Source organism: Talpa europaea (assembly GCF_964194135.1).
Source record: "Talpa europaea genome assembly, chromosome: 4".
Classification (NCBI taxonomy): Eukaryota; Metazoa; Chordata; class Mammalia; order Eulipotyphla; family Talpidae; genus Talpa; species Talpa europaea.
Window position 1 is genome coordinate 42,784,897 of NC_140070.1, and position 24,448 is coordinate 42,809,344.

The following is a 24,448-nucleotide window of genomic DNA, read 5'->3' on the forward strand; positions in this document are numbered from 1 at the left end:
TATTGATTTAAACTTTCCTCAAGCCATTTCCAAGTTGCCTTTAGCATGTTTCTTTGGTGTTGTCCATTTGTGTTCATTTACTCCTCTCTCAATTATTTCTTTTCCATTTTCTGTATTAACTCTAGTTTTCTGTGCTAGAATTTTTGGCAGAGAAATAGGAAATAGAAGATATTAGAGAATGGAAAAAATAAGTAGTGATGTTCTCCCCACAATTTTTAAAAAAATGTAACAATTTCAGGTTTTCTTTTATGTCAGAATTTTAAAAGTTTAAAATACTTTTAACTTCTATAGAAAAATCAACAAGGATGCCTCACCAATACTAATGCTAAGGAAACAATATATGTATAATTTATATTGCCTTAGCAAGAACAGAATCTCCTATTGTAAAATATATTTTAGATACAATTAAAACTTTAGGAAGGAAAAATTTCCTTTCTCTTATACTTCATTTTATTTTATTCTTCCATTTTTGCTTTTATCCTTTAATTCTCCTATCCTTTATACCTCACAGTGTAAAATTCCAATGGAGTTCAACATTATGTCATAGAATTACAATGATGTAATTTCTTTGCTCAAATTTAGAGTATAGTATGACGACATGGACATGAATTTCTTTTAAGCTGCTTATTCTACATTTCATATATCTTTTTATTGAGAATGAAACAAAAATAGCAACCTCTAACTGATTGTGAATTAAAGAATTCCTTCAGAGAAACAAATAGAAAATTCAAATGTTCTATTATCAGAGCCAATATCATTGAAATTGAAAACAAACAATAGGGAAGACCAAAAGCTAGTGTTTTACAAAGAAAATCAATAAAATTGGCTAATCTCAAGACAGATTAACTAGAAATATAGACTTAGTTTAACAAGGTCAGAGATTCAAGGTTAAAATACAAAAAATCAATTCTATTTCCATAGTCTAGCAATGAACAACTAGTAAATGAAGTAAGAAAGTAACATTTACAAGATGATAAAAATATATGAAATACTTAGAGATTTAGTAGGTATGTACACAAAAACTTGTACACTGAATGCTACAAAACATTAAGAGATATCAAAAACCTAAATAAAGAGATATAACATGTTCAGGGATGTGAAGACTCAGTATTATTATGGTGCCAATTTTTCCCATACTATATACTCAACATAAAACCAAGCAAAATGCTAGAAAGTTTTCTTCTTCTATTGTGAAACACTAACAAGTTGATTCCAAAATATAAAAGACCAAAATGAACCAAAATGATTTTGATAATGATGTGTAATCTATAGTAATCAAAACAGGGTGGTACATATCCACATGGATGGATATGTAGGTCACTGTAACACAATAAAGATTCCAGAAATTCATCCATAGTAAGTCAATTGGTTTGGGTAATCTTTGTCAACAAATTGTGTGGGACAATTGGATAACCACATGGAAAAAAAAGGAATCTCAACCCTTACTGCAAATCTTAAACAAACATTAACTCTAAATGGACCATAAATCATAGTCCTAAAAGTAAGTGCAAAACTATAAGATTTAGTAGGTGAAATTTTGTGACCTTAAGTTGAGTAATTGTTTAATAATTAAGAATAATTATGGGACCTCCCCTGGTGGCACAGTGGTTGAGCGCTGGGCTGCGAGCCTGCCCACAGCCTCTGCAGCACCGGTTCGTTCCCCGGCCTCTGGCAAGGGTCCCACACACACAAAAAAGAATAATTATGAATTTAATAATTATAATCATTTTTCTGATAAATTGGATTTTATCAACACATTAAAAACATTTGTTTTTAAAAAATATACTGAAAAGAAAAGACAAAGACATTAGCTGGGAGAAAATATTTGCAAACATGTATCTAATAAATAACTTTTACCTAGAATACATAAAGAATTCTGATTATTCAATAACAAAAAGACAAATAATCAAATTTTAGCTAAATGGGCAAAAGTTATAAAATGGTACTTCACAAGAGAAGACTTATCAATGGTCAAAAAGTTATTAAGGAAAAACAAATTAAAATTACATTGAGAGACCACTGCATACAAAAATTAAAAAAAAAAACTAACCATACCATATGTTGAGGAGAATGTGGGGCAACTGGAATTCCTATGCATTGTTGGTGGTAAAGTAAAATTGTTTACAATACCATACTAATAGGCTATTATCAAATTATTATATTAGGATTTGTTATTTGTGTGGATATCAAGGTACCTAGTGGAAGTTTGGAAATACTTTATAGTGAACAGGAATTTTTCTAACGTTATCATCCAAAAACATACAGTTTTCTCAGTCTCTTCCTAATAAAAAGTAGCCAAAAAATCTCTTCCCAAATATTTTAAATGGGAGAAAAATGAAGCTCTTATTCTTTGGGCTGACATACATTAAAATAAATAACAAAGCAGAAGAACGGAAACATAAAAGGCCTTGAGAAAAGGAAAAGAGAGTAGAATTATGAGAGAGGGAACATCACGATTCATTGGCATAAATTAAGCTGTACAGGAAATGACATTCTGCTGACTTCCCCTTAAAGAGGACATCAGCTGTAAAGGCAGAACATGCCTCAATCTGAAGAAGAAGCAGATGGTGAAGGACAGTAAAGATTTTTAACAAGTGCTTCTTCTGATCAAAGAAGCTGGTTCCCATTCTGCTTCCCTAATCACTTAGGGGAGGTCTCACGCTCATTTTTGACTTGCTCTTGGTCTCTGAGACTATTCAACATGTGGTCAATGATTGGTCAGGGTCTGGGGGGATATTCAAAGGTAGGCATAGAAATGGACAAGTTTTAGAAACTTCTTGTAGTGGTTGGCAGAACAATTTTATGTCCATTGAATCTAATGATGAAAAAACATGACTTGTATTTTTTATTTTGTTTTTTCCCCCAATTTATTTTTCTTAATATTCTGTTTTCATTTTTTTGTATGGGTCCATGAGTGATTGAAAAAAATCAGAAATGAGTCACCATAAATAGTGGAGTTAACTATCTCTCTCTCTCTCTCTCTCTATATATATATATATATATATATAATATTATATTCTATATATGATATAAAAATACATAAAACATCTAGAGACAATACAATGATTGCTTGAATGTTACAATGAGTAGTACTTTACCTCTGCTGAATCTAGGTGGAGAGAAAAGGTAATACACTGTTTTGTATAGATTTCAATCAACCTCTGAATTGACGGCATTTGCAAATTTCTTGCTATTTGTTTTTTTACTTGGAAGAGCAACAAACATTGTTAATATCTCAAATTGAAAATTTTGAAAATTCTCTAAAGGAAATGAAGTAATTTTGTCTTCAGGATTTCATGCACAATGAATGGTTCACATCTGGCACCAAGACTATAGATCATTAATGGTGAAAGAACATTGAAAAATGAAATAGTCAAAGAAAAACACAGGCTTAGATGGTGGCAGGAAATATATCAAGTAACTTTGTCATTTAAATGCAAAGATGATTATATGAAAGTAGGCCTCCTTTTTTCCCCCAATTAGTTTTTTGAAATGATTAGCATTTCTTAGGAGGATGATTTGCTCTACAACCAGTTAGAAAATTGGAAATATTTAGAAGCAACTTTCTTTTGTTTTCACAATTCATATATTATTTTTTCTTATGTTAATGGTATCATCTGTTATTTATGATCATGAGCGATCACTGAATTATAATAAAGCAGAATAAATTTTTAAAAACTTACCACCAAAAATAAAATTGTAACTGAAAATCTTGACTTATACAGATTAAAAGTCTTTATCGGGCCTCCCTGGTGCCCAAGGGTTAAGACACAGCACTATGAAGCTATCTGCAGATCCCCATCCAGGGAGGTGACCCACATGGTGCAGCAGACCTCTCCTGTCTTGCCCACTGCTCCCCTCAGCAGTGTATTTCAGTAGATCTGCCTGTCTTGCTCTTCACTCTATCTCTGGTGAATCCTCTCACGCCCCCCTCCCCTCCATCTCTGGCCACATCTCTGGCCTGCATTCCAGCTCTTGTATGCATAAATAAATAAACATTTAAAAAAAAAGTCTATCAATGGCAATTATCATTTGCTTCTAAAAGGTGTCTGATATTGTAGTGTATCATTAAAAAACTGTTTTACCCCTTTCCTCTACTACTGAAGAAAGAAGTAAGACTAAGAATGTCTAGATTTTTGCAGCTAGGGTAATACCACCAATTAATTTAGGCATATTTACTATTCTTAGTAAAATGTATAATCCCTCTCTAAGGACTGCTGGAGTGTGGATCCACTCAGTTTTTCCACTCCCCCCTCTTTATAAACACACACTTGGTGTTCTAGTTCCCCTGGCTGTACAACTGCCTCACCATGCCTGTGTGTTCCCATGTCCTGACTCTGCCAACACTATTTTCCTTGCCTAGAAATGTCTCAGATCTTCCTTTCCAGGTTTTCAAGGCTTAACCTCCCCCTGCCCCCACTCTTCTCCACCCCTATCCTCTCTGGGTAATTCCAGCCCAGGTGTTCTCTTATTCAGCTAAGTGTCTGGAGTCTCTCAAATCTCCTACCACATACCTATGACCACTTAATCTCGCTCAGCAGACTGGAAGCACTCTCAAGGCGTGTGTTCTCAAGGTCTAGAACAAGGAAATCCTGAGACAACTAAATAGGAGAGGCAGGAAAAGCAGCACTTATCAACATTACTTGTTCCAGTCTTTTCCCCCTTTATCATCGGCCTTCAACTTTTTAGTGGAGGGTAGAGGAAATGGGAGAGAAAAAGGGGAGGGAAGAGAACTGGATGGACATTTGGCTGAGATTGGATTAACCTAGTGTAGCTGATGATAGCTTGCAATGCAGAGAAGCTAGAAGTTGTAACCTTACTAAAGAATGACACCATATTGGGCCACCCTGGTGGTACAGGGGTTAAAGACAGTACTATCAAGCTATCGCCAGCCATGGCAATATGAGTTCAATCCCCAGCCAGGGAGCAACCCAAAAGGTGCAGCAGACCTCTCCTGTCTTGCCTGCTGCTCCCCTCAGCAGTGTATTTCAGTAGATCCACCTGTTCTGTTCCCTACTCTGTCTCTCTGGTGAATCCTCTCACCCCTTGCACCTCTGGCCTATACTCCAGTTCTTGTGTGCATAAATAAATAAATCTTGAAAAAAAAAGAATGACAACATATATCTCACTTTTCAGCAATATTTGCTAGTGATTTTTCAGAATCATTTAGAGTATTTCTCGGATTACAAAGATGTAAAATTACATAATGTTTGCTTGTATCACTTCCCCAAGTTCCTTTCTGAACAACCTCTCTTGCTCACTCTCTCTTTCTCTTAGGTATTCAGTCCTGCCCTACAGCTGTGCAGTCATCACCAAAGCACCCAGAACCCTCTCCCTTCTTCATCCCCTCCCCCCCCCCCATTTCATGAAGATAACAATCCCTGCTGTAAGAATGTTTGTTAATCCTTGCCAGGATATTCCAAGATGAAATGTAGCCATGGGAGAGTCTGAGTAGGTATTTATGCAGAAATTTATGCAGAGAAATTTATGCAGAAAACAAGAACCTGGTTCAAGTGAACATTTTGAGTGTGAGTGGTGGAATAACAGGGAATACCAGGTCATTGAGCTTCTCATTGGAAGCTTTCTGTTCTCTTGCTCTGTTGTATCTGCCTAGGAAACTGTTTTCACAGCTTTAAAATATTGTCTGTAGTGATTGGATAGTGGATAAATAGGCTAATAAACAGATATCTGAAACTATGTGACACATCAGGGCAGCTTTGAATACTTTGCTTGTTCAATAAGCTTCATATCTGCGTATCTTCTCTCTCATGTCAACTATAAACTCTCCGAGGGCAGTGTCTTAGTTTTTTTTTTTTTGTTTTTTTTTTTTTTAAGAACAGCAGTCTCCTTGATGACTCTGACCTTTTTTTTTTTTTTTTTAAAGATTTATTTATCTATTTATTTATACAAGCACTGGGTACAGTCAGAAGCGCGGGAGGGTGAGAGAAGTCACCAGAGCCAGAGCGAGGAACAGAACAGGCAGACTGACAAAGTACACTGCTGAGGGGAGCAGTGGGTAGCAGGAGAGGTCTGTGCGCCATCTGGGACCCTCACCTGGTGATTGGGGATCGAACCGGTGCTGCAGAGGCTGCAGGCAGCTTCACAACCCAGCGCTCAACCTCTGCGCACCGGGGAGGCCCAAGTGTCTTAGTTTTTTAAGCCCAGTAGACTATTTGATAAAAATGGATATTCAGGAATGTTTTTGGTTATATTTATAATAAAATGTCACTTTTCCTGTCCATTTGGAATCAGGATAATTTTTTTCAAACCTTAGGATTTTGCTATGCAAATACAAACTTGGAAGTACATATTGCATTATTTGTATGTGGAAGAAGAAGAATAAATGGGAAACTTTTATTGACATTAGCTAGTGATCCTCAAACTTTAGTGTGGATAAGAATTCTCTACCTTCAGATTGCATTTCAGATTCTTGGGCCTAAGAGATTCTGATTTAATAAACCTGGAGAATAAGGATTTCTAAACAAGCATCGTAAAAAATTATGAGGCACATTTTAGCACACATTGCATTTAAAGGGTATGGTTGTATTTCAGTTAAAAATGTCATTTTTTTCAATCAAAAATAATTGTGTGTCCTTATGTACAACACAAAGATAAATCACACATGGATTTTATTATATATTAGGGAAATAAGTCTCAATAATCATAATAAAGTTCAGTCTTATAAGAACTTCAAATATAGAATTCAAGAGTTCTGGGAACTCTTAAATAAGTGGAGATCACTTAAGTAGTGGAGACTGAAGGGGAGATTAAATATGGAAATTTGAGATAATATGAAAGGACATTTTAGGAAAAGGTAACTATATTAGCAAAGACAGTGAAGTAGAAAATACAAGATGTGCAGAGTGTGGCCATTCTTGTGATGGAATCTCGGAGCAGTTGGAAATGAGGTGGATAGTTCAATACAGATTGTGTAGATACAGCTTTAGTTGGGTGAGATCCCCCAGATCCTTGCTGGATCATTCCAGCTCAGGTGTCCTCTTCCTCAGAGAAGTGTGTGGAATCTCTTGAGTCTCTTACCATATACCTATGACCACTTATCTTGCTCAGCAGATAGACATGAGGAGAAGGTAACCTAAATATCAAGCCTTGTGACTTATTTAAGGCTTCAAAGGGGAATCAATCAGCTAAAGATTTGATTGTATATGTTTTTCTTAATTATGTTAAATATGGCATATACGAGCACTCTGATACAGGTCTGTGACTTTACTTCTATGTGCTCCATGATACTAACTACTACTACCTGAGACACGTAAAAATAAGACTCTCAAATTGGAAAATTAAAACCAATATAAAAACTACTGAAATAGAAGTCAATGTGCAGTGCCTACCTAAGATATTTATAAAATATATTTTCATAGATTTGACTGGATATTTATATTTTGGATTATCTGTATCATTTATATAAACACTGAAAGAAATATAAATAAGCCTGAGTTCTAGGGAACTATAAAAATACTACAGGGCATTCTCTCAATCTCCTTCCTCTTAAAAAATGAAACAAAACAAACAAAACAAAGACCTGAACTCCCTGAGGGTTAAAAAATCTCACTAAAGAAAACAAAAGCGAGGTAAGCTGGAGTCATGGGAAACAGTAGAGAAAGAGTGAGAGACTGAAAACCTACCACAGATGGAGCAAAGATTTTCCAGATGTGGAATTCTTTCTACGGATCAGTGCTGTTAGCTTGGCTCACTTAGGTTCTACCAGGAAAGAAAAAAAGGCAGCTATGGCTTCCTTCTAAACTTCTATCTGTGATCTAACTATAAAGCTACTTTGCTGAAATTTAATATCTCGTTTCCTTTAGGAAAATGTCTTGATATCTGTGATCTGCAGTTACTTCTTAAAATTTGGCTTACATGCTAGATGGGAATGCTTTTGGAATGCCTGAAGATATCTGAACGCATGCTGGAATATCTCCATTTGGAAAACCATTTCTAACATCTCTTTGTCACAGTCCTCTTGTCCGCCCCGCAGAAGGTCAGGGTGCTCCCTGCATGTGAGGATGAGGGGTCACTGCTCTGTTTATGTGCTGCTGTCATGGACCATCTGGGAGAGTGGTTCCTGATTAGCTGCAGAGTGATGAGTGCCATCTAAGAGTCAGGGTCACAGATTAGACTGAGATGACTTGTTTCTTCATAAAGGTTCCCAGATTCAGTGCTCAAGAATATTACAGAATAATGAAATTTTTCATGATATAATAACGAGGCCAGCTTCCCACTTTATTGGAGGCATCAAATACAAAAAGTCTTTGGGTCACCTACCTGATCTTTGCTTTGCATAGATGAAAGCAACTGTGTTTATCATGGCAGCTGGAATGCAGCCATTAGAAGTCTCAGGAAAAAAAATCACGGCCATGCCTCAATCCCACACACATATGTCATTTCTCTTACTTAAGACATTTCAAAGTCACAGGGTATAGATAAGTCAAATAGCATTCTTTTTTCTCATTCAAGAAATTTTACTTTAAAAATGTATCAATTATCTCACCCCTGATTATTGCCTTGTTTGTTTATATTCTCCTCTCTTTTGGTTTTATAGCACTAGTTATTATTATTCTGCATTTTACTTAGCATATTTAGTGGAATGAGGGAATGTATCATCTATTGAAAATGTCAATATAAAGGGCAAAAAACTTGATTCAAATATGTTAGAGTGCAAATTAAAAACTGAATGGCATGTTAGGATGATGTTATATGATTTTTAAAACTATATAATTATTTGGTCAAGGGTTAAAAGAAAATCTATGAATGTCATATGATGGTATTGAGTAGATGAGCGTGGCTAAAAGAGGTGGACCAGAAGTTCTGTGGGTCACAAGGTTAAGTATAAAGTAGTAATATAGCATTAAGACAAAAAAGGCAGTCTAACTGTGAGAAATTATCATTTTATTGAACATTCTCTATATAATTAGTTCTTACCAGGTCTTATAGAGTAAGACAAACTAGACAGCCGACAAAAGTAGGTCACGGGTCTTCATTGAGGCTGCTTTTAGCATTTTGGGGGGACAAGACATATATGCATTAGAAATGAGAGTGATGTCAGCTGTCAGGTAAAATTAAGTAAAAGACTAATTTTGATATTAACTGGATGTTCAATAGGAATTTGAAGGATGTGTGCAAAGAACTGAGTGCAAAGAACTCATTCATACTAATGCAACTAAAAACCTGAGGTGTAAGAATGCAGAGATAATTTGCAGGGTGTCCTGAGAACTGGAACCAACTCCTATGGGTCATTTGCAATAGTAGCAGGTACTTATTCCATTTCTTTTCCCAGTTTGCTTTGTCCCTAACCTCTCTGTCTTAAGCTGAATGCTGTGCTATCTTGAACCTTTGTGTGAAAACGTTTTCATCTATGGTTCCATCTCACAGTCTATATAAACTCTTAGGTAAAGCACAGGTTGATTGAATCTCCTGGGGAAGAGGAAAAAGAGATGGAGAGAGATATTGGCCTCAGTCACTTGTCAGCCAATGTTTTCTCTGACTTGAGTCAAGTGTGCTCCCAGCCCCTCCCTCTCACCCCAGTCCTACTGACTCAGGGCATGGGTTAAGACAAGAGGTCATGGGGATGCTCCTTTAGGGGTAGAAGATAAGATGAGCAATGAATCCAGTCAGATTCAAAGCAGGGTTCATCTCAGAGTAGAGCAACTGGAGAAGGTTTATGTGTAGAAAGTGGCAGTCAAGTGAATTTTTAAAGGAGGAGTGTGATTGGAGGATAAACCTAAGAGTAAACTCTAGGTGCAAAAGCATAAGGGCAGAAATATGTAGCCAACAGAAATTATTACTAATTTTTTTTACTAAAGTTGGTCATGGTTTTTATTAGAACATTTGAAGTAGGACAAATGGTGATATTAGACATGGAGAGGGAGAGAAAATATCACCTTTGCAACAAGAGTGATTTATAAGCTGGATAGCTTAGTAAGTATAAAAGACAAGGCAGAGGGAGTACCTAGCTCTCTTCTCAGACTACATGGTAAGTAGAAAATAATATACTGCTATTGATAACATATTTAGTAGTGGATTTTTTTTATACTTGAAGAAATTGCAAGAGAGAAATGAAGTCATTAAAATCAACAGCTAAAGGGGTCTTCCTGGTGGCGCAAGGGGTTAAGATGCAGACTATGAAGCTATCTGCAGCCACTGAAGCATGAGTTTGATCCCTGGCCAGAGAGGAGACCCACATGGTTCAGCAGACCTCTCATGACTCACCCGCTGCTCCCCTCGTCAGTGTATTTCAGCCAGCCTGCCTGTTCTGTTCCCCACTCTGTCTCTGGTGAATCCTCTCACCCCCATCACCTCTGGCCTGTACCTCAGTTCTTGTATGCATAAATAAATCTTTAAAAAATATATATAATAAAATAAAATCAACAGCTAAAGATTTTGCTTAAGAAAAGGTAAAAGCTAATACTAGTGGAAGGTATAATATGTTTTAGATCTATGCCTTTAAAAAAGTTTTCACATTAAAAATGTTACTAAATATATTCCTTTAACTACATATCTATACAATGGAATATTATTTAAGTGCTGAAATAAATGAGCTATAGTTATGAAAACACATGAAGGGGAACTCGAAAGCATACAGCTAAGTTGAAGAAGACAATCTGAAAAGAATGGATGCTGTACCATTACAGAATTACACAAAACAAATCCCCTAAAATCCTTTGTGCTCCCTTGATTCATTCCTTCTTTCTACCACTCCTGGCAACTCCTGATCTTTATTGCCTCAGTTTAACATTTACCAGAATGTGCTCGAATTTGAACCATACGCTCCTCTACATTTTTCTGTGACTCTAAAACTGTCTAAAAAACCAAAATCTGTTAATTAAATAAACTCTTAGGCGGCTAACACTGTTTCCAGTGACTTTTATTTTTTTTTTTTAAAACTTCTTTTTTTTTTTTTTAATAGAGGCATGCTTTTATTTATTTATTTGTTTGTTTGTTTTGTTTATACATGCACTGGGTACAGTCAGAAGCACGGGAGGGTGGGAGAATTCACCAGAGCCAGAGCGGGGAGCAGAGCAGGCAGAAGGACCGAAGTACACTGCTGAGGGGAGCAGCGGGTGGCAGGAGAGGTCTGCGCGCCATGTGGGACCCTCCTCCGGTGGCCGGGGAGCAGCCGGGGATCGAACCGGCGCCGCAGAGGCCGCGGGCAGCTTTGCAACCCAGCGCTCAACCGCTGCGCCACCGGGGAGGCCCTCCAGTGACTTTTAAAAAGGGGCTTGAAAGACTATGGGGAGGCAAGACCAAGATAAATAAAATGCTCAAAAGACCATGAGAGCACATGTGATTAAGAATGAAAATGAGGGCCTCCCCGATGATGCAGCAGGTTGAGCGCCGCGCTTGAAGCTGTCTGCAGCCTCTGCAGTGTGGGTTTGATCCCAGCTGGACGGCGAGAATTCCACATGGCACAGCAGACCTCTCCTGTCGCACCCACTGCTCCCCTCAGCAATGTATTTCATCAGTGTGCCTGTTCTGTTCCCTGCTCTGTCTCTGGTGAATCCTTTCACCCTCCCGTGCCTCTGGCCTGTGCCCCAGCTCTTGTATAAAAATAAATAAATCTTAAAAAAAAGGAATGAAAATGATCAGTCCTCTATACATACCAGAGAGGTATCATTTCAAAAAGTATGAAATTAAATGAGCACATATCATCAAGAAGACTTCACAGTAAAGGTGGGATCCAAGTAAGTCCTTAGGGAATGGGGGAGGTAAGTTTTGAAGGGAAACAGGAGGTATGAAGGTCGAATTACGCAGAAGCAAATTCAGAAGAAAATTGAGGTTGCTTCCTTGGCTTCAGAGGAAAGCACATGTTAGAAGACGATGGGAGATAAGGTTGGAAAGGAAGGATAAGGCCAGATCATGGGAAAATTTGTATGAGGAGTCTTGGCGTTAAACTACCACACTCAGCACAGTGGTTAAGAGTACGTTCTAATCTGCATTGCTTGCTCCGAATCCTGCCTTGGCCACAACCTGATGCTGGGTAGTTCAGGAAATTTTTTGAATATTCATAATGTGGAAAACAACATCTTTAGTATAAGGTTGCTAGAGGATTAAATGAGTTTGTATCTATAAAGTGCTTAGAAAAGTGCAGGCACCAAGAATCTGCTTACTATTATTACCCATTCAACCATTCATTTTATCAATATTAAATCAAAAACCTTTAAAGGTGCAGGGAAAAGGCTTGCCTTTTAGGAATTCACAGCACAGTAGGAAAAATGCCTATAGAAATATATCCGAGAAGACCACAGGGAAAAAAGGTAGGGAAATTAAAGACGGGATTAACTGTAATATTATTTCCCATTTACCTATTTCCTTAAATGCATAGGAAAAGAAAAGAATTGATTTAACAGTCATCTTAAGAAGCAGTTGATAACATTAATGTCTGGTAGTCACTGGCATGTGTTTTTCGGGGAAGCTTAATGATTGGAAATATTTTAAAACTGAAACCAAAACCCCATTGTGGTGGATAAGTGAGGATTTTGGTAACCATTTTGCTTAAGCATCACTTCCAGAATTCTATTAGGTAGAAAGCTAATGGGTAGCTTTACTACCTGATCACAGTAGTGAGATATATCACTTTTTAAATCCACGATCCATTCTTCTGAAATGGTCAGTCTGGTTTTCTGCACAGCAGGATGAATACAAGCGTTTTCTTGGGCACTGGTTTAATAATTGCCTTCAATTTCTGGCTTAGATAAGACATATTTCAAAATCTTATCTTCAAACTACAATAGAACTTTTAGGGATTGGAAGATATATTGATCTAAACTCTTACCTGTAGGAAAAAAAGTAAAAAAATGAAAATTTCCAATTAAGGAAAGGACACAAGAGGAAAAAAGGCTAGTGATGGCAGCAGGAACTCATACAGGTCAAGGTTATACCTTGTTATATGTAACTTTCCAAAGAAATTAAAATCAATGTATAATTATCTTATGGATACATATTTGTCCATATATTCATATTATTAACAAAAGTAACTAAACTCTAACTGTACACCAGGAGTTCTAGAAAGATAATTGTGAGGCATAGAAGAAATGATCAGATATGATTCTTAAACTAAAGTTTTTTCATTTTTTTTTAAAATAAAACTGATAGAAAGGAGTCTTTTCATTATTCATTTTGCTTCAGGGAGATTGAAAATAAAAAAAAAAACTACTTTTCTACTGATAAAAGATCAAAGTCAATTAAAATACTAAATGCAAAACTGTCTCGTTATCCTGCACTGGTAGTTCATAGCCATCTCTTATATTGCTGTCAGCCATTCTTTCTAGGAAAAAGGGAGGCACAAAATGTGCACAATGGAAGAAATTTTAAGGTCACAAATGCTGTGAGATGGTATGGTCACTGACAGACTGGCGATAAACTAAGTGTTTGCATGCATTATTTGATATGTTGAATAAATTTACAGATTCAAAACTATTTCTTGAGCACCTGCTCTGTGTAAGATACTACATTGGGTGTGGGATGACAAAAATGAACAGAGGAATTCTGTCTTTAAGGAGTTAATAGCCTGATATGGAAGATAATTAAAGAACAAAAATATATCATGGGAATCACCAAATGTCAGAAAGATACACACATCTGCAGATACAGAGACCTGGTAGACTATTTCAAGTACAGAAGGTAACACTTGAACGGGAGCTTGTAAAAAGAAAAATCCTCGAGCACCTGTACTGATTGAAATATAATCAAAAAGAGAAGAAAATTTGCTTGATTGGTTTTGGAGATATCATATATTTATTTTACCTACTTGGTAATAAATGAAATACCAACAAAACATTAAGACATAGATTTAGAAAATTACATTTATTTAAAATTTTCCTATTAATTGAAGGCTTCTGGCTTTTAAGAATAGCTTACCTATATTTTTCATGAATTCCCTGATACCTGAAAGCTAATGTGTTTCCCCTCAACAGCCCAGTCAACCACAGCCAACTTCTCAAGGATTAGTTTACATTGGTTTTAGAAAAACTGAGAGGTTATATGTGGTCATACCCTAAATTCCTTCCTCATAAAAAAACAGGCAAGAAAAGACCATAGTACTTAGAAAAGTGAAGCAAGTGAGTATTTATAAGCCTTTACTAGAAAAATAATGAAATTCACTTTCTGAGAGTGAAAGGGAATAAAGAATTTGGAATGTTGGCCAAAGCCCACTCTGGCCAGATAAAGACAATTTTCAGGTCCTGCTGAACCCTATACAACAGCTGGGAGGCATTGCAATTAAAATAAAGAGCTTGGGCCTCCCTGGTGGCACAAGGGGTTAAGATGCAACCTATGAAGTGGTCCACAGCCTCTGCAGCATGAGTTCGATCCCTGGCTGGCCAGGGAGCTACCCACATGACGCCGCAGACCTCTCCTGACTCGCCCGCTACTCCCCTCAGCAGTGTACTTTGGTCAGTCGGCCTGTTCTGTTCCCCACTCTGTCTCTGGTGTATCCTCTCAGCCCCTATACTCTGGCCTGTACCTCAGCTCTTGTATACACAAATAAATCAATCTTAAAAAAAAAAAAGAAAAGAGCTTCACTTAGAATAGTATAATAAGATTTTACATTTGGCTTTAGGAGTATTTAGGGTATAGATACAGCATTTGCTGATTTTCAAAAAGATTTCATTTATTCATTCATTTACCAAACATCAATAACCCCAGGCATGGAGACTACAGAGTTGAATGAAATAAAATTCTTTCTTTCTAGGTGCTTATAGTGTACTGGGTGATCGGCATTAAAACTGCCTGATCAACATGAACATAGAGACATAAAATAGGGCAGTAGTCTTACAAAGAGGACTCTGAATTAGAGCAGTACTACATTTTTTCCCATCAGATGCCTTGGGATCTGCAAATATTGGAAAACGGCTTAGAGTGGAATAGTTCACATGGCTAATTCTCTGCACTGAAGCTGTGATGATCAGATTGGAAAAGGGGGAATATATTTTCATTTTAGTTAAATATTTTTTTAGGCCACCTGCATTTCCCTTTTCAGTGCTCAAATGTAACCAATAAAATTAATGCCTAACAAGGAACCATTTCTAGGTTTTGAATATGAATTTGAATGAAATTATGAAAACCTGATTTTTCCCCCTTCTGCATTTGTGACAAAGAATAGTTTGACTTCTGCTTTCTGCTTTACTGATCACAACACAAAGTCTGGAGAGACTTTGGATTTTTTATGCTTATGAAAGCTATCTTTCACAAATGTTTCAGGCTAAAATTACACATTATTTTTATTTTTTACATTTTATGGTTAATGAAATAAATGGAAGGTGAGAATAACTGTTCTAAGAAAAAGACCAAGGAATGCAACTAAAATCAGATACTCAGTCATCTTTTTCAGTGGTGCCCTTTACACACTTGTAAGGGACAGGCCTCCAGATAATACCTACCAATTACCTGGTGGAGATGTTTGTAGTTGTGGAGGTGGTAGGAGTAATGGATAGAGTGGGTGGGGGAAGTTAAATGAAATGTTTTAGAGTCATATTAATTCTAAATCATTCAGATTGAAGCCAAATCACCTTTGTAATTATAACTTATTACCATGTGTTTACAGAACACTTACTATAAGCGCATAGCTGTTTCAATCATAGAATACACAAATAAAATACTCTAGAAAAGTTTTCTAGGTGCACAGAACAATAAACAATTAACTTTGCCTGGGAAATAGTTCATTAAGGAGAAAATATCCTTGGATATAATACAATAAATATTATTTTGAGGATAGGGTGAGGATAGCCATTTTGAGCTAATGATAATGGTCTGTTTTCCATGGACTGCCATACAGCCTGACAGAAATTGTGAGGTGTTCTGTGATTTAATTTTAGAATGAAAGTTTCCATATTACTTTTCAAATATACTCTCAGAATCACATTTTAGTGACTAAAATAGAATGTTAATTTTCTAAGTCAAGTGCTTCTCTGTAATAGAGAACACAGTCTAGTTCATAAAGGTAAATATTGTTCTTTCTTATGCAATGAAAGTATTTTCATTTAAGAGGGAGAAAATCATGGCTCATATTTTTCCCCCTGAATAGGCCATTTTACTATTTCTCCCTTTTGTGTATATATAATTTAAAGATAGTTGCATGATCTAGACAGAGATATAGATAGTTAGAAGTGATTCTGTGGTTTTATGTGGTGGCTGAAGTTGGATAAGCATACAAACACAAAGGAATAAGCAGAGAAGAACATATCAGTAGGTATATTGGTGAGATTCCTCGTAGGAAACAGATGGCACATTGGGTACACCTTACATTTGTAAGGTGAGTTTAGTAATAGAATGATTGATAAATATGCAAGGAAACTACAAGAGCAAGAAAAAAGAATGGTTGTTAAAACTGGAATATTTGAGTGGAAAGGGCCACCTGAGCAAAGCCAGCATTGCTCCCAGGGAGGCAGATGGGAGCAGGATGTACTACCCAACCTCACAGTCCATTGCCTCCTCCACCCTCAGCCTCCTGCTGGGGGGCCCTTATTGCTGGAATGAGGAAGATAGAAAGGTGGGAAACTCATTGATTTTTCCCACAGAGGTCAGCTACCAGGGCACAGTGCTTTGGCAAAGAAGGGTGTAGGGTGGTTGTCGGGGAGGAGGGGCAAGATTGGCATCTACAGTAAATAGCTTATACTGCATCCAGATTACAATTGGTCAAGTACACCAAGGAGGAAAGATTGACCATACCCTATGGATAGGAAAAAAAAAAAAATGTAAACCTGAATTGCTATGATCGAGTCATGTTTTTCAAAGATAACTCTAGTGACTGTGTAGAGAGTGGCTGATCTAATGATAAATTAAGGAAACCAGTTCTGGAAGCTGTTGTAAAAGTCTAGTGGAAAGCCAAAGACTGCATTACAGCAATAGCAGGGAGAACAGACAAGGGATGATTAGAAGGTGGTGTGGACAGGACTACATGCAGGATGTGAGGTGGGGCAGGGTGGTTGCTGGGTAGACAGGATTCAATTACCCCAGGGACTATGTATCCAGGAGGATAATATAGTCATCGCAAAATGGATCACAGGGTATACATTTCTCAGGGACTAACCTTTTGTGAAAATCAAAGGTTATTTATAAGAGAGAATTTCAGTCTATATATTTATTTATTTATTTTCTTTAAAAAAAAAAGATTTATTTATTTATTTATTTATTTATTTATATAAGCACTGGATACAGTCAGAAGTGCAGGACAGTGAGAGAATTCACCAGAGCCAGAGTGGGGAACAGAACAGGCACACCGACAAAATATACTGCTGAGGGGAACAGCAGGCGTGGTAGGAGAGGTCTGTAGCGCCATGTGGGACACTCTGCTGATGGCCAGGGATCGAAGTGGCACTGCAGAGGCTGCGGGCAGCTTCCCAGGCCAGCACTCAACTGCTGCACCACCAGGGGAGGCCCAAGAGAGAATTTCAGTTTAATAGAGATAAGGATATCTAATGTTAGGTTAAAATGAAACCAACTCCATCTATACTGTGTGATAACCTCTGTCTAAATTAATTTACTCAAAGGCTTATGAAAAAAGTGATCTCTTTCTTGCACATGGACAGCTGCTTGGCTGTTAATTGGTGCCCTGAGGAAGCATTTAAGAACACTTGGAGCAGACGTGGGCAACAGTAACGCATCTAGCTTCTGTTTGGCTGGTATACATGCTAGTTATAAGCACAACTAATTATCATTAAAAAAAAAACAGCTACCATGTTTTAGGGCCTAATTTGTGCCAAGTATTGTTGTCTCATAATAACATGGCAGCTTCTTTATTTATACTCTAGAAATGAGGGAAATGAGGAGAGTAGGTAACTTGCTCTAAGTCGCACAGATAGGAAGCAGATGTCAATGGCACTGGGCCCACTCTCTAGAGGCCTATAGACTCTGGTGGCAGAATGGAAATTATGTGAGATTATCGTGTGTTGGGTAAAAGTACATTATAATACTTGCATGATTAATTGTGATTTTTTTTTTAAATACAAATTGATTTGACTCCATTTCAGATCCAAACAATGCATATTCCAGTAGAGTCTCTTAAAAACATTTTTATTTGATTCTTTGTCTTGGGAAACTTTCTGAGTAAGCAGGGCAAAGCAGTTGAGAGGAGAAGGAGAATTCTGGCGTGCTGGAATATTCTCAATTAGAGTTTGATTTCCTTTAGGTCAGACCACCTTATTCACAACTGTTTCTCAATAGAACCTAAAGATGCCTAATACATGTTCTATTCAATAAGCATTTATGGACTAAATAAACAACAAAGGTAATTTCAAAATTGTTTTCCTTTGGAAATTTTTGTCACTTTAAGCTGGGAGAGAAGTAGCAGAACTGATTCTAGTAGGCTGTATTTACAAAGCAACATGGATCAGAATAGAAAATGGCTACTTAAAAGCACATGCAGGGACAGCCACACAAGTGCAATTCAAGAATTATTAATGGAATGTGCCCCAAATGATTTTGTTTAGAGCTTTGCAAAGCTTGGTGGAGTTGGTTCCAGTTGGCTTGGATGAGAGGTCATCCAGATTAAAAATAGACCTTCTTAATAAGGAACAATAGGCTACATTCACTTAGCAAGACAGAAAAAAAAAAAAGAAATGATAGGCCTTAGGGTGGGTATGAAGTTTAATCCTATTTAAGAGCTCAATTAACTCCTAGAAGATTGAGTGGGTCCTCTGACTTCATGGTCATTCCTCTGTCCAGCAGAGCTTAAAAACAGAGATTCATAAAGAAAGGAATAAAGAGATTCACATTTTGTATTCAAAATATTTTTGATGTTTTAAATGGGGCAGAGTAAAGTTTAGAAATAGAAGACCTAGGTTGCTTAGACAGCTGAGATCCCTTAAAACTTTTGAAATAAAACATTTTCTCTATTGAAGTGTCAAATCTGTTACCATTATTAATAAAATATCCAAACATAAATTCATAATCTTGGCATGTAAATTCACTGATTTAAAAAAAAATTCTTTTCTATCAATTTATCAAACAACACATATTTTTCCTAAACAAACCAGAACATTCTCAGGAAATTTAAATCAAAATTAATTCTGGAGTAAATTCCAGTCATTCTTATGTTTTCACATTGAAGCCAGGTTCCACTCAAATCAGTCCATTATGGCTTAAGAAATTGAGATGGGGCATCAGATGCCCAGGGCTTGGGTAGGTCATGTTTATCAGTTGGTGGATCCTACTTTTCACAAGTCATCTTATTGAATTTCTGTGATACTGTTTATAAACTCTCCATCTGTTCTTCAGTAGTACAGAAAAAGTCCAAAGAGATTGCTAAATAGTGCCAATTAATTTTACTCTTTGTTGTCTTTGAGAATTAAACTTTCTAAGATAATGCTAAAATGTGGTGCTTGCATTATACTTATGCTTGCTGTTTAATTATTTCTTTGTTTTAATAAAAATATTTTCCAAATATTTGAGAGGTTTGATAAAATAAGTGCTTCTCCCTGTCAAACAAATCATTCAAGTGACAGAGGGCAAAGATAATTTTTTGCCTTTCTATTTATTTAAACAATGGCACTTATACACCGTCTTTCCTTCCCCCCAAAACCAACAGTTCACACCCAAATTTTTTCTTGGGGTACAAAAGAATTTCCTGATATTCCAGAACAGGATGACAACTTTGATCTGCCATATACTTTGTTTACATTGCAGCTAATCTTGGGATTGTAGAGAATGCCATAACCTAAGATAAAGCAAGATTTTTGACTAAGTTTATTTTTCTTTGTGAAACAAACGTTCGGTTAACCACTTATTTTGTGTTCATTTATTTCTTGTTATAGCTGCATAGCTAACATGATCCATTTAAGATATTGGAGCTCAAGAAATATAATTAGAATTCCTTTAATATATGCTATGAATCCATGTGTTACTGCTACATTGTTAAATGGAGCAATTATTCTCTTGAACAGACACATGATACTGTCTCAACATCTTCCTTCTATTCTGAAGCGTTACCTTTCAACATATTAAAGTGAAGAGATCAAACACAGCCTAATCCCTAGAGAATACTTAGCTCACCAAAGAACAGACTATGAAAACACATGTGTGAAAACTATGTAGCAACAACAATAGGTCACTGAATGAGAAAGTATAAAAATCCCATCAAACTAATGTTTTGTGTGATGTCACTTGAAGTCATGACATCTTTTTTTAGATAAAACTTTTAATATGAACCTTAAAAATCACAAATGTCTAAAAGGCAAGTCAAGTGCTTCAGGTTGGTAGCATATTTTAAACCTAATTTTTTAAAAGCAAACATTATTATTACATAGGAAATATAAGACAATATTGAAGATCTAAATATTTTTAGAAAACACATAATTCCACCAATCCAAGTTTAGTTTTTCACATCCCCATGTTTCTCATCAATCCTTATCCATTTTCCATAATACTATTAAATGATTAAATTATAGCACAGATAACAGAACAATATAATTTTTCTTTGATATATTGATAATTAGTCATATTGCTTCACATTTGTATTTTGAAGCTACAGCATCAGCTTTAAACAAGTACAACTTTTTCGATGAATACTAAATAAGCTATTTAAGGTTAAAAAGTGAATCTTGATATTTATTAATAGCTGATTTCCAAAGACCATTCCTTAGTAGCTTGAAAAACATATAATTGCTTTGCTCGAGAAACAAACATGCTTGTAGCTGCAAGTAAGGCTACAAGAAGCATGCATCTTTTTCTAAACGATGTAATGTGTTATCAAATCACTTTTAAAAATATATTGAGAAAAAATTTGATTTTTCAGGAATTAACAATAATATTATCCCAGAGAGTGATACATTTTAGATATCTAATGATATGAAATGGATTTTTTTAATCTAAAATAGAAAGGAGGAAAAAATTGCCATATGTCAACTTACCAGCCTTTTCCTTCTCTGAAATACCTGGAACAGCCTGTAAAAAAAATAAAAACCACAAAATTGCAAAATTATTAGAAAGAAACATCAAATAACATAATTAGGAATAAAATAAAGTGCTGTAAATGGAGTAAATATTAAATAGAACCTGATAGGAGAAAAATGAGAGGGGAGAGGAATCAGAAATTTTTCCAAAGAAGACTCACACATGGCCAAGAGCTACATGAAAAGGTGCTCAATATCACTAATTACCATAGAAACACAAGTCAAGTCACAATGCAATATAGTCTCACAGCTTCTAGAATAGCTGTTAAAACAATATATATCAGTGTTGGAGAGGATGTGGAGTAATGGGTACCTAGTGCACTCTTAGTGGGAACGTAAATTGGTGCAGCCAAAATGGAAAACAGTATGTACGAAGGGTCCTCAAAAATTGAAAATTTACAGTCTGATACAGCAATCCAACTTCTGGGCACATACAAAGGAAATGAAGAGAGAGTCTTGAAGAGATAGATGCACTCCCCTAGTCACTGGGGCATTATTCACAATAGCCAAAATATAGGGGCGGTCTAAGTGTTCGGCAATGGATGAACAGATCATGAATATATGATCTCCGTATCTATATCTATATCTATATATCTATATATGTATCTATATATAGTTGAATATTATTCAGTCATGAGAAAGAAAGACACCCAGCCTTTTGCAACAACGTGGATGGACTTTGAGGGTATTATGTTGAGTGAAGTAAGCCAGAAAGGAAGGCAAATATTGGGCCTCCCTGGTGGCACAAGGGTTTAAGTCTCAGCACTATCAAGCTATCAGCAGCCACTGCAGCACTACTTCAATCCCCGGCTGGGGACCTGACCCACATGGTGCCGCAGACCTCTCCTGTCTAGTCTCCTGCTCCCCTCAGCAGTGTATTTCAGTAGATCCGCTTGTTCTGTTCCCCACTCTGTCTCTGGTGAATCCTCTCACCCCCTGCACCTCTGGCCTACACCCCAGTTCTTGTATGCATAAACAAATAAATCTTAAGAAAAACAGGAAGGCAGATATTTCACAGTGTTACTTAAATGAGAAATCTAAAAAATAGAAACTCAGGGCCTCCCCTGGTGGCACAACAGTTGAGTGCTGGGCTGCGAAGCTGCCCGCAGCCTCTGCAGAGCCTGTTCCATAGGCTGCAGGCGAGGGTCCCACATGGCGCGCAGACCTCTCCTGCCACGCCTGCTGCTCCCCTCAGCAGTGTACTTCGGTCCTTCTGCCTGTTCTTCTCCCCACTCTTGCTCTGGTGAATTCTCTTGCCCTGCTGCACTTCTGACTATACCCAGTGCTTGTATAAATAAATAAATAAATCTTAAAAAAAAAAACCAAACAAAAAAAGGAAACTCAGAAACGGAGTAGAAAAGTGATTGCCAGGGGATAGACGGTTGGAAAAATAGGGAGAGGCTTGCAAAAAGGTACAAATTTTCAGCTATAAAGCGAATAATGTCTGAGGGTCTAATGTGAAACATGGTAATATAGTTGATAACACTGTTATGTAATCGAAATCTGCTAAAAAGAGTTTATATGTAACAGCTGTGCTTTTTAAATATCTTACACTTTTTTTAAAAAAATTATTTAGTTTTTCATAGAAGAACTGCGGTGTAGGCCAGAGATGAGGAGGGGGAAGAGAATTCACTGATGACAGAGTGGGAAGCAAAACAGGCAGATTTACTGAAATGCACTGATGAGAGGAACAGCAGGGGGACAGGAGAGGTCTGTTGCACCTTATATGGGTTATCTCCCCGGCCAGGGATCCAACTCAAGCCATAGTGGTGATAGCGCTGAGACTTAACCCCTAGGTCACCTGGGAGGCCCAATATCTTACAATTTTATTTGTTCATTATAACTCAATAAAGTTGAAAATAAAAGAGAAGGAAAATGAGAGCTGTGGAAGTATCAGTAAAGTCACTGATGATTGTAAATCGTCATGCGATCTAGTTCTAATAATTGTAAATCATCTAGTTCTAATAATTGTAAGTCATCATGCGATCATTTTCTTCTCTGCATATTCACTTTATCCTCAAAAAGATATTGGCAATATGTACCACATCTTCTTGATCCAGTCATCTGTTTTTGGGCATTTGGGTTGTTTCCATAGCTTAGCTATTGTAAATAGTGCTGCTATAAACATAGGGGAAGGGGTGCAGGTGCCCTTTTGAATTAATGTTTCTGTATCCTTTGGGTAAATACCTAGGAGTGAAATTGCTGGATCATATGGAATTTCCATCTTTAGCAGGAATTTAGAAAACCTAAAAAAGGGACCAGGAAAAAGACTAATTATAATAAAGTAAAAATCAAAATCAACAAGCAACTACAAACCAGAGACACACCAATTTCAAAGAAATGAAGACGGAGAAAGCTTTGGAGTGGTCCTACAATAAAACAATTGACTTATAGTACAAAATCATTACGCAGGATCCTTTTCACATTTAGAAATTATCTAAGTAAGCTCTCTCCTGATAGATAGGGCATTTAAGACAAACTCAAATCAGTCCTTTTCCACATTTTATTTTATTTGATTACAAAGTGCATAACAGAGCATGTATAAGTAAACATTTAACAAAAATGTTAATGAATTGTACTAAGTGAAAATACTTTAGCCTTCATATAGTCAATGCCAATACTTCATGTAGACAATGTATGCTAATTTAGAACCTCACCATGTTCTGTGTGATTCTTTAAAGCTACCAAGTCTCACTTTCATTAAATAACTACAATGACCAGATTATAATGTGGAGACAAGAAGGTCAAATTTTAATGTACCCCAAATTTTATAACTTCTCCTTTAAAGTAAAATCACATAGTTGTAACAGCTGGATATCCCTCAATTGATTTATCTTTGAATTTAAGGAAAAACTGCCTCTTTAGAAATAGTTAATGAATAAATTTATCAAATACATTCATTTTCCCAGAAATGAAAACCTTTGAATTTTAAAAATTTTGATGTTTGTTTTTCAATTAAAGTTATTTGCTGATTTGTTACTATGTGGCTCATATTATGTGGCTCATATTCTCCTACTTACAAAAATCTTGAGAAAGTTTCCTTCTCTGTGGAATTCACAGTTGAATCAAAGAAGATACATGGAAAGCCAAAGAATAGTTTCAAAAAATAGATGCTAAATCACAATAATTAGCACCATCATTACTGTGGCATTAAACACAATAGGAAGATAATTAGGACTATCCACGTAGAAATGAAAAGGTTCCTCTTGGGCATGGAACTCTTGTGAGGGAGTTGTTGGTCAGAAGATTCTTCTTATCTTGGACTCCTTAGAAGTATGGCTAGATTTGGGTCTATCAGTCTTGGTATTGGAGAAAAAAAAACAACAAAAAACATTACATGCAAGCTCTATCTAGTCTGATTTTGAGTAAGTGTTCATCAAATATCTCTGGAATTAAAATACCAAGTGCATATTTGCATATATAGTTTAAGCAACATGTTTGTTACTTATGAGAAAACTTGCATAAAAAGCATATTTTTGAATTCATTAGGGGTTTTTGTTAATAGCTGCCATATGTTTCATTTGAACTGTATCCTCAGGAAGTGATTT

At 36.4% G+C, this 24,448-nt stretch overlaps 1 protein-coding gene across 1 annotated transcript in view; it reads right to left on the reverse strand.

Moving 5' to 3' along the window:
- The window catches only part of DLC1 (DLC1 Rho GTPase activating protein), a gene marked incomplete at both ends in the record, with an annotated part of 350,776 nt that overhangs the window by 168,639 nt on the left and 157,689 nt on the right, over nt 1-24,448 (reverse strand). Inside the window, one exon of the mRNA XM_084231354.1 lies at nt 20,859-20,892. Within this exon, the coding sequence (XP_084087480.1) occupies nt 20,859-20,892 (34 nt within the window). The remainder of the gene's footprint in view (nt 1-20,858; nt 20,893-24,448) is intronic.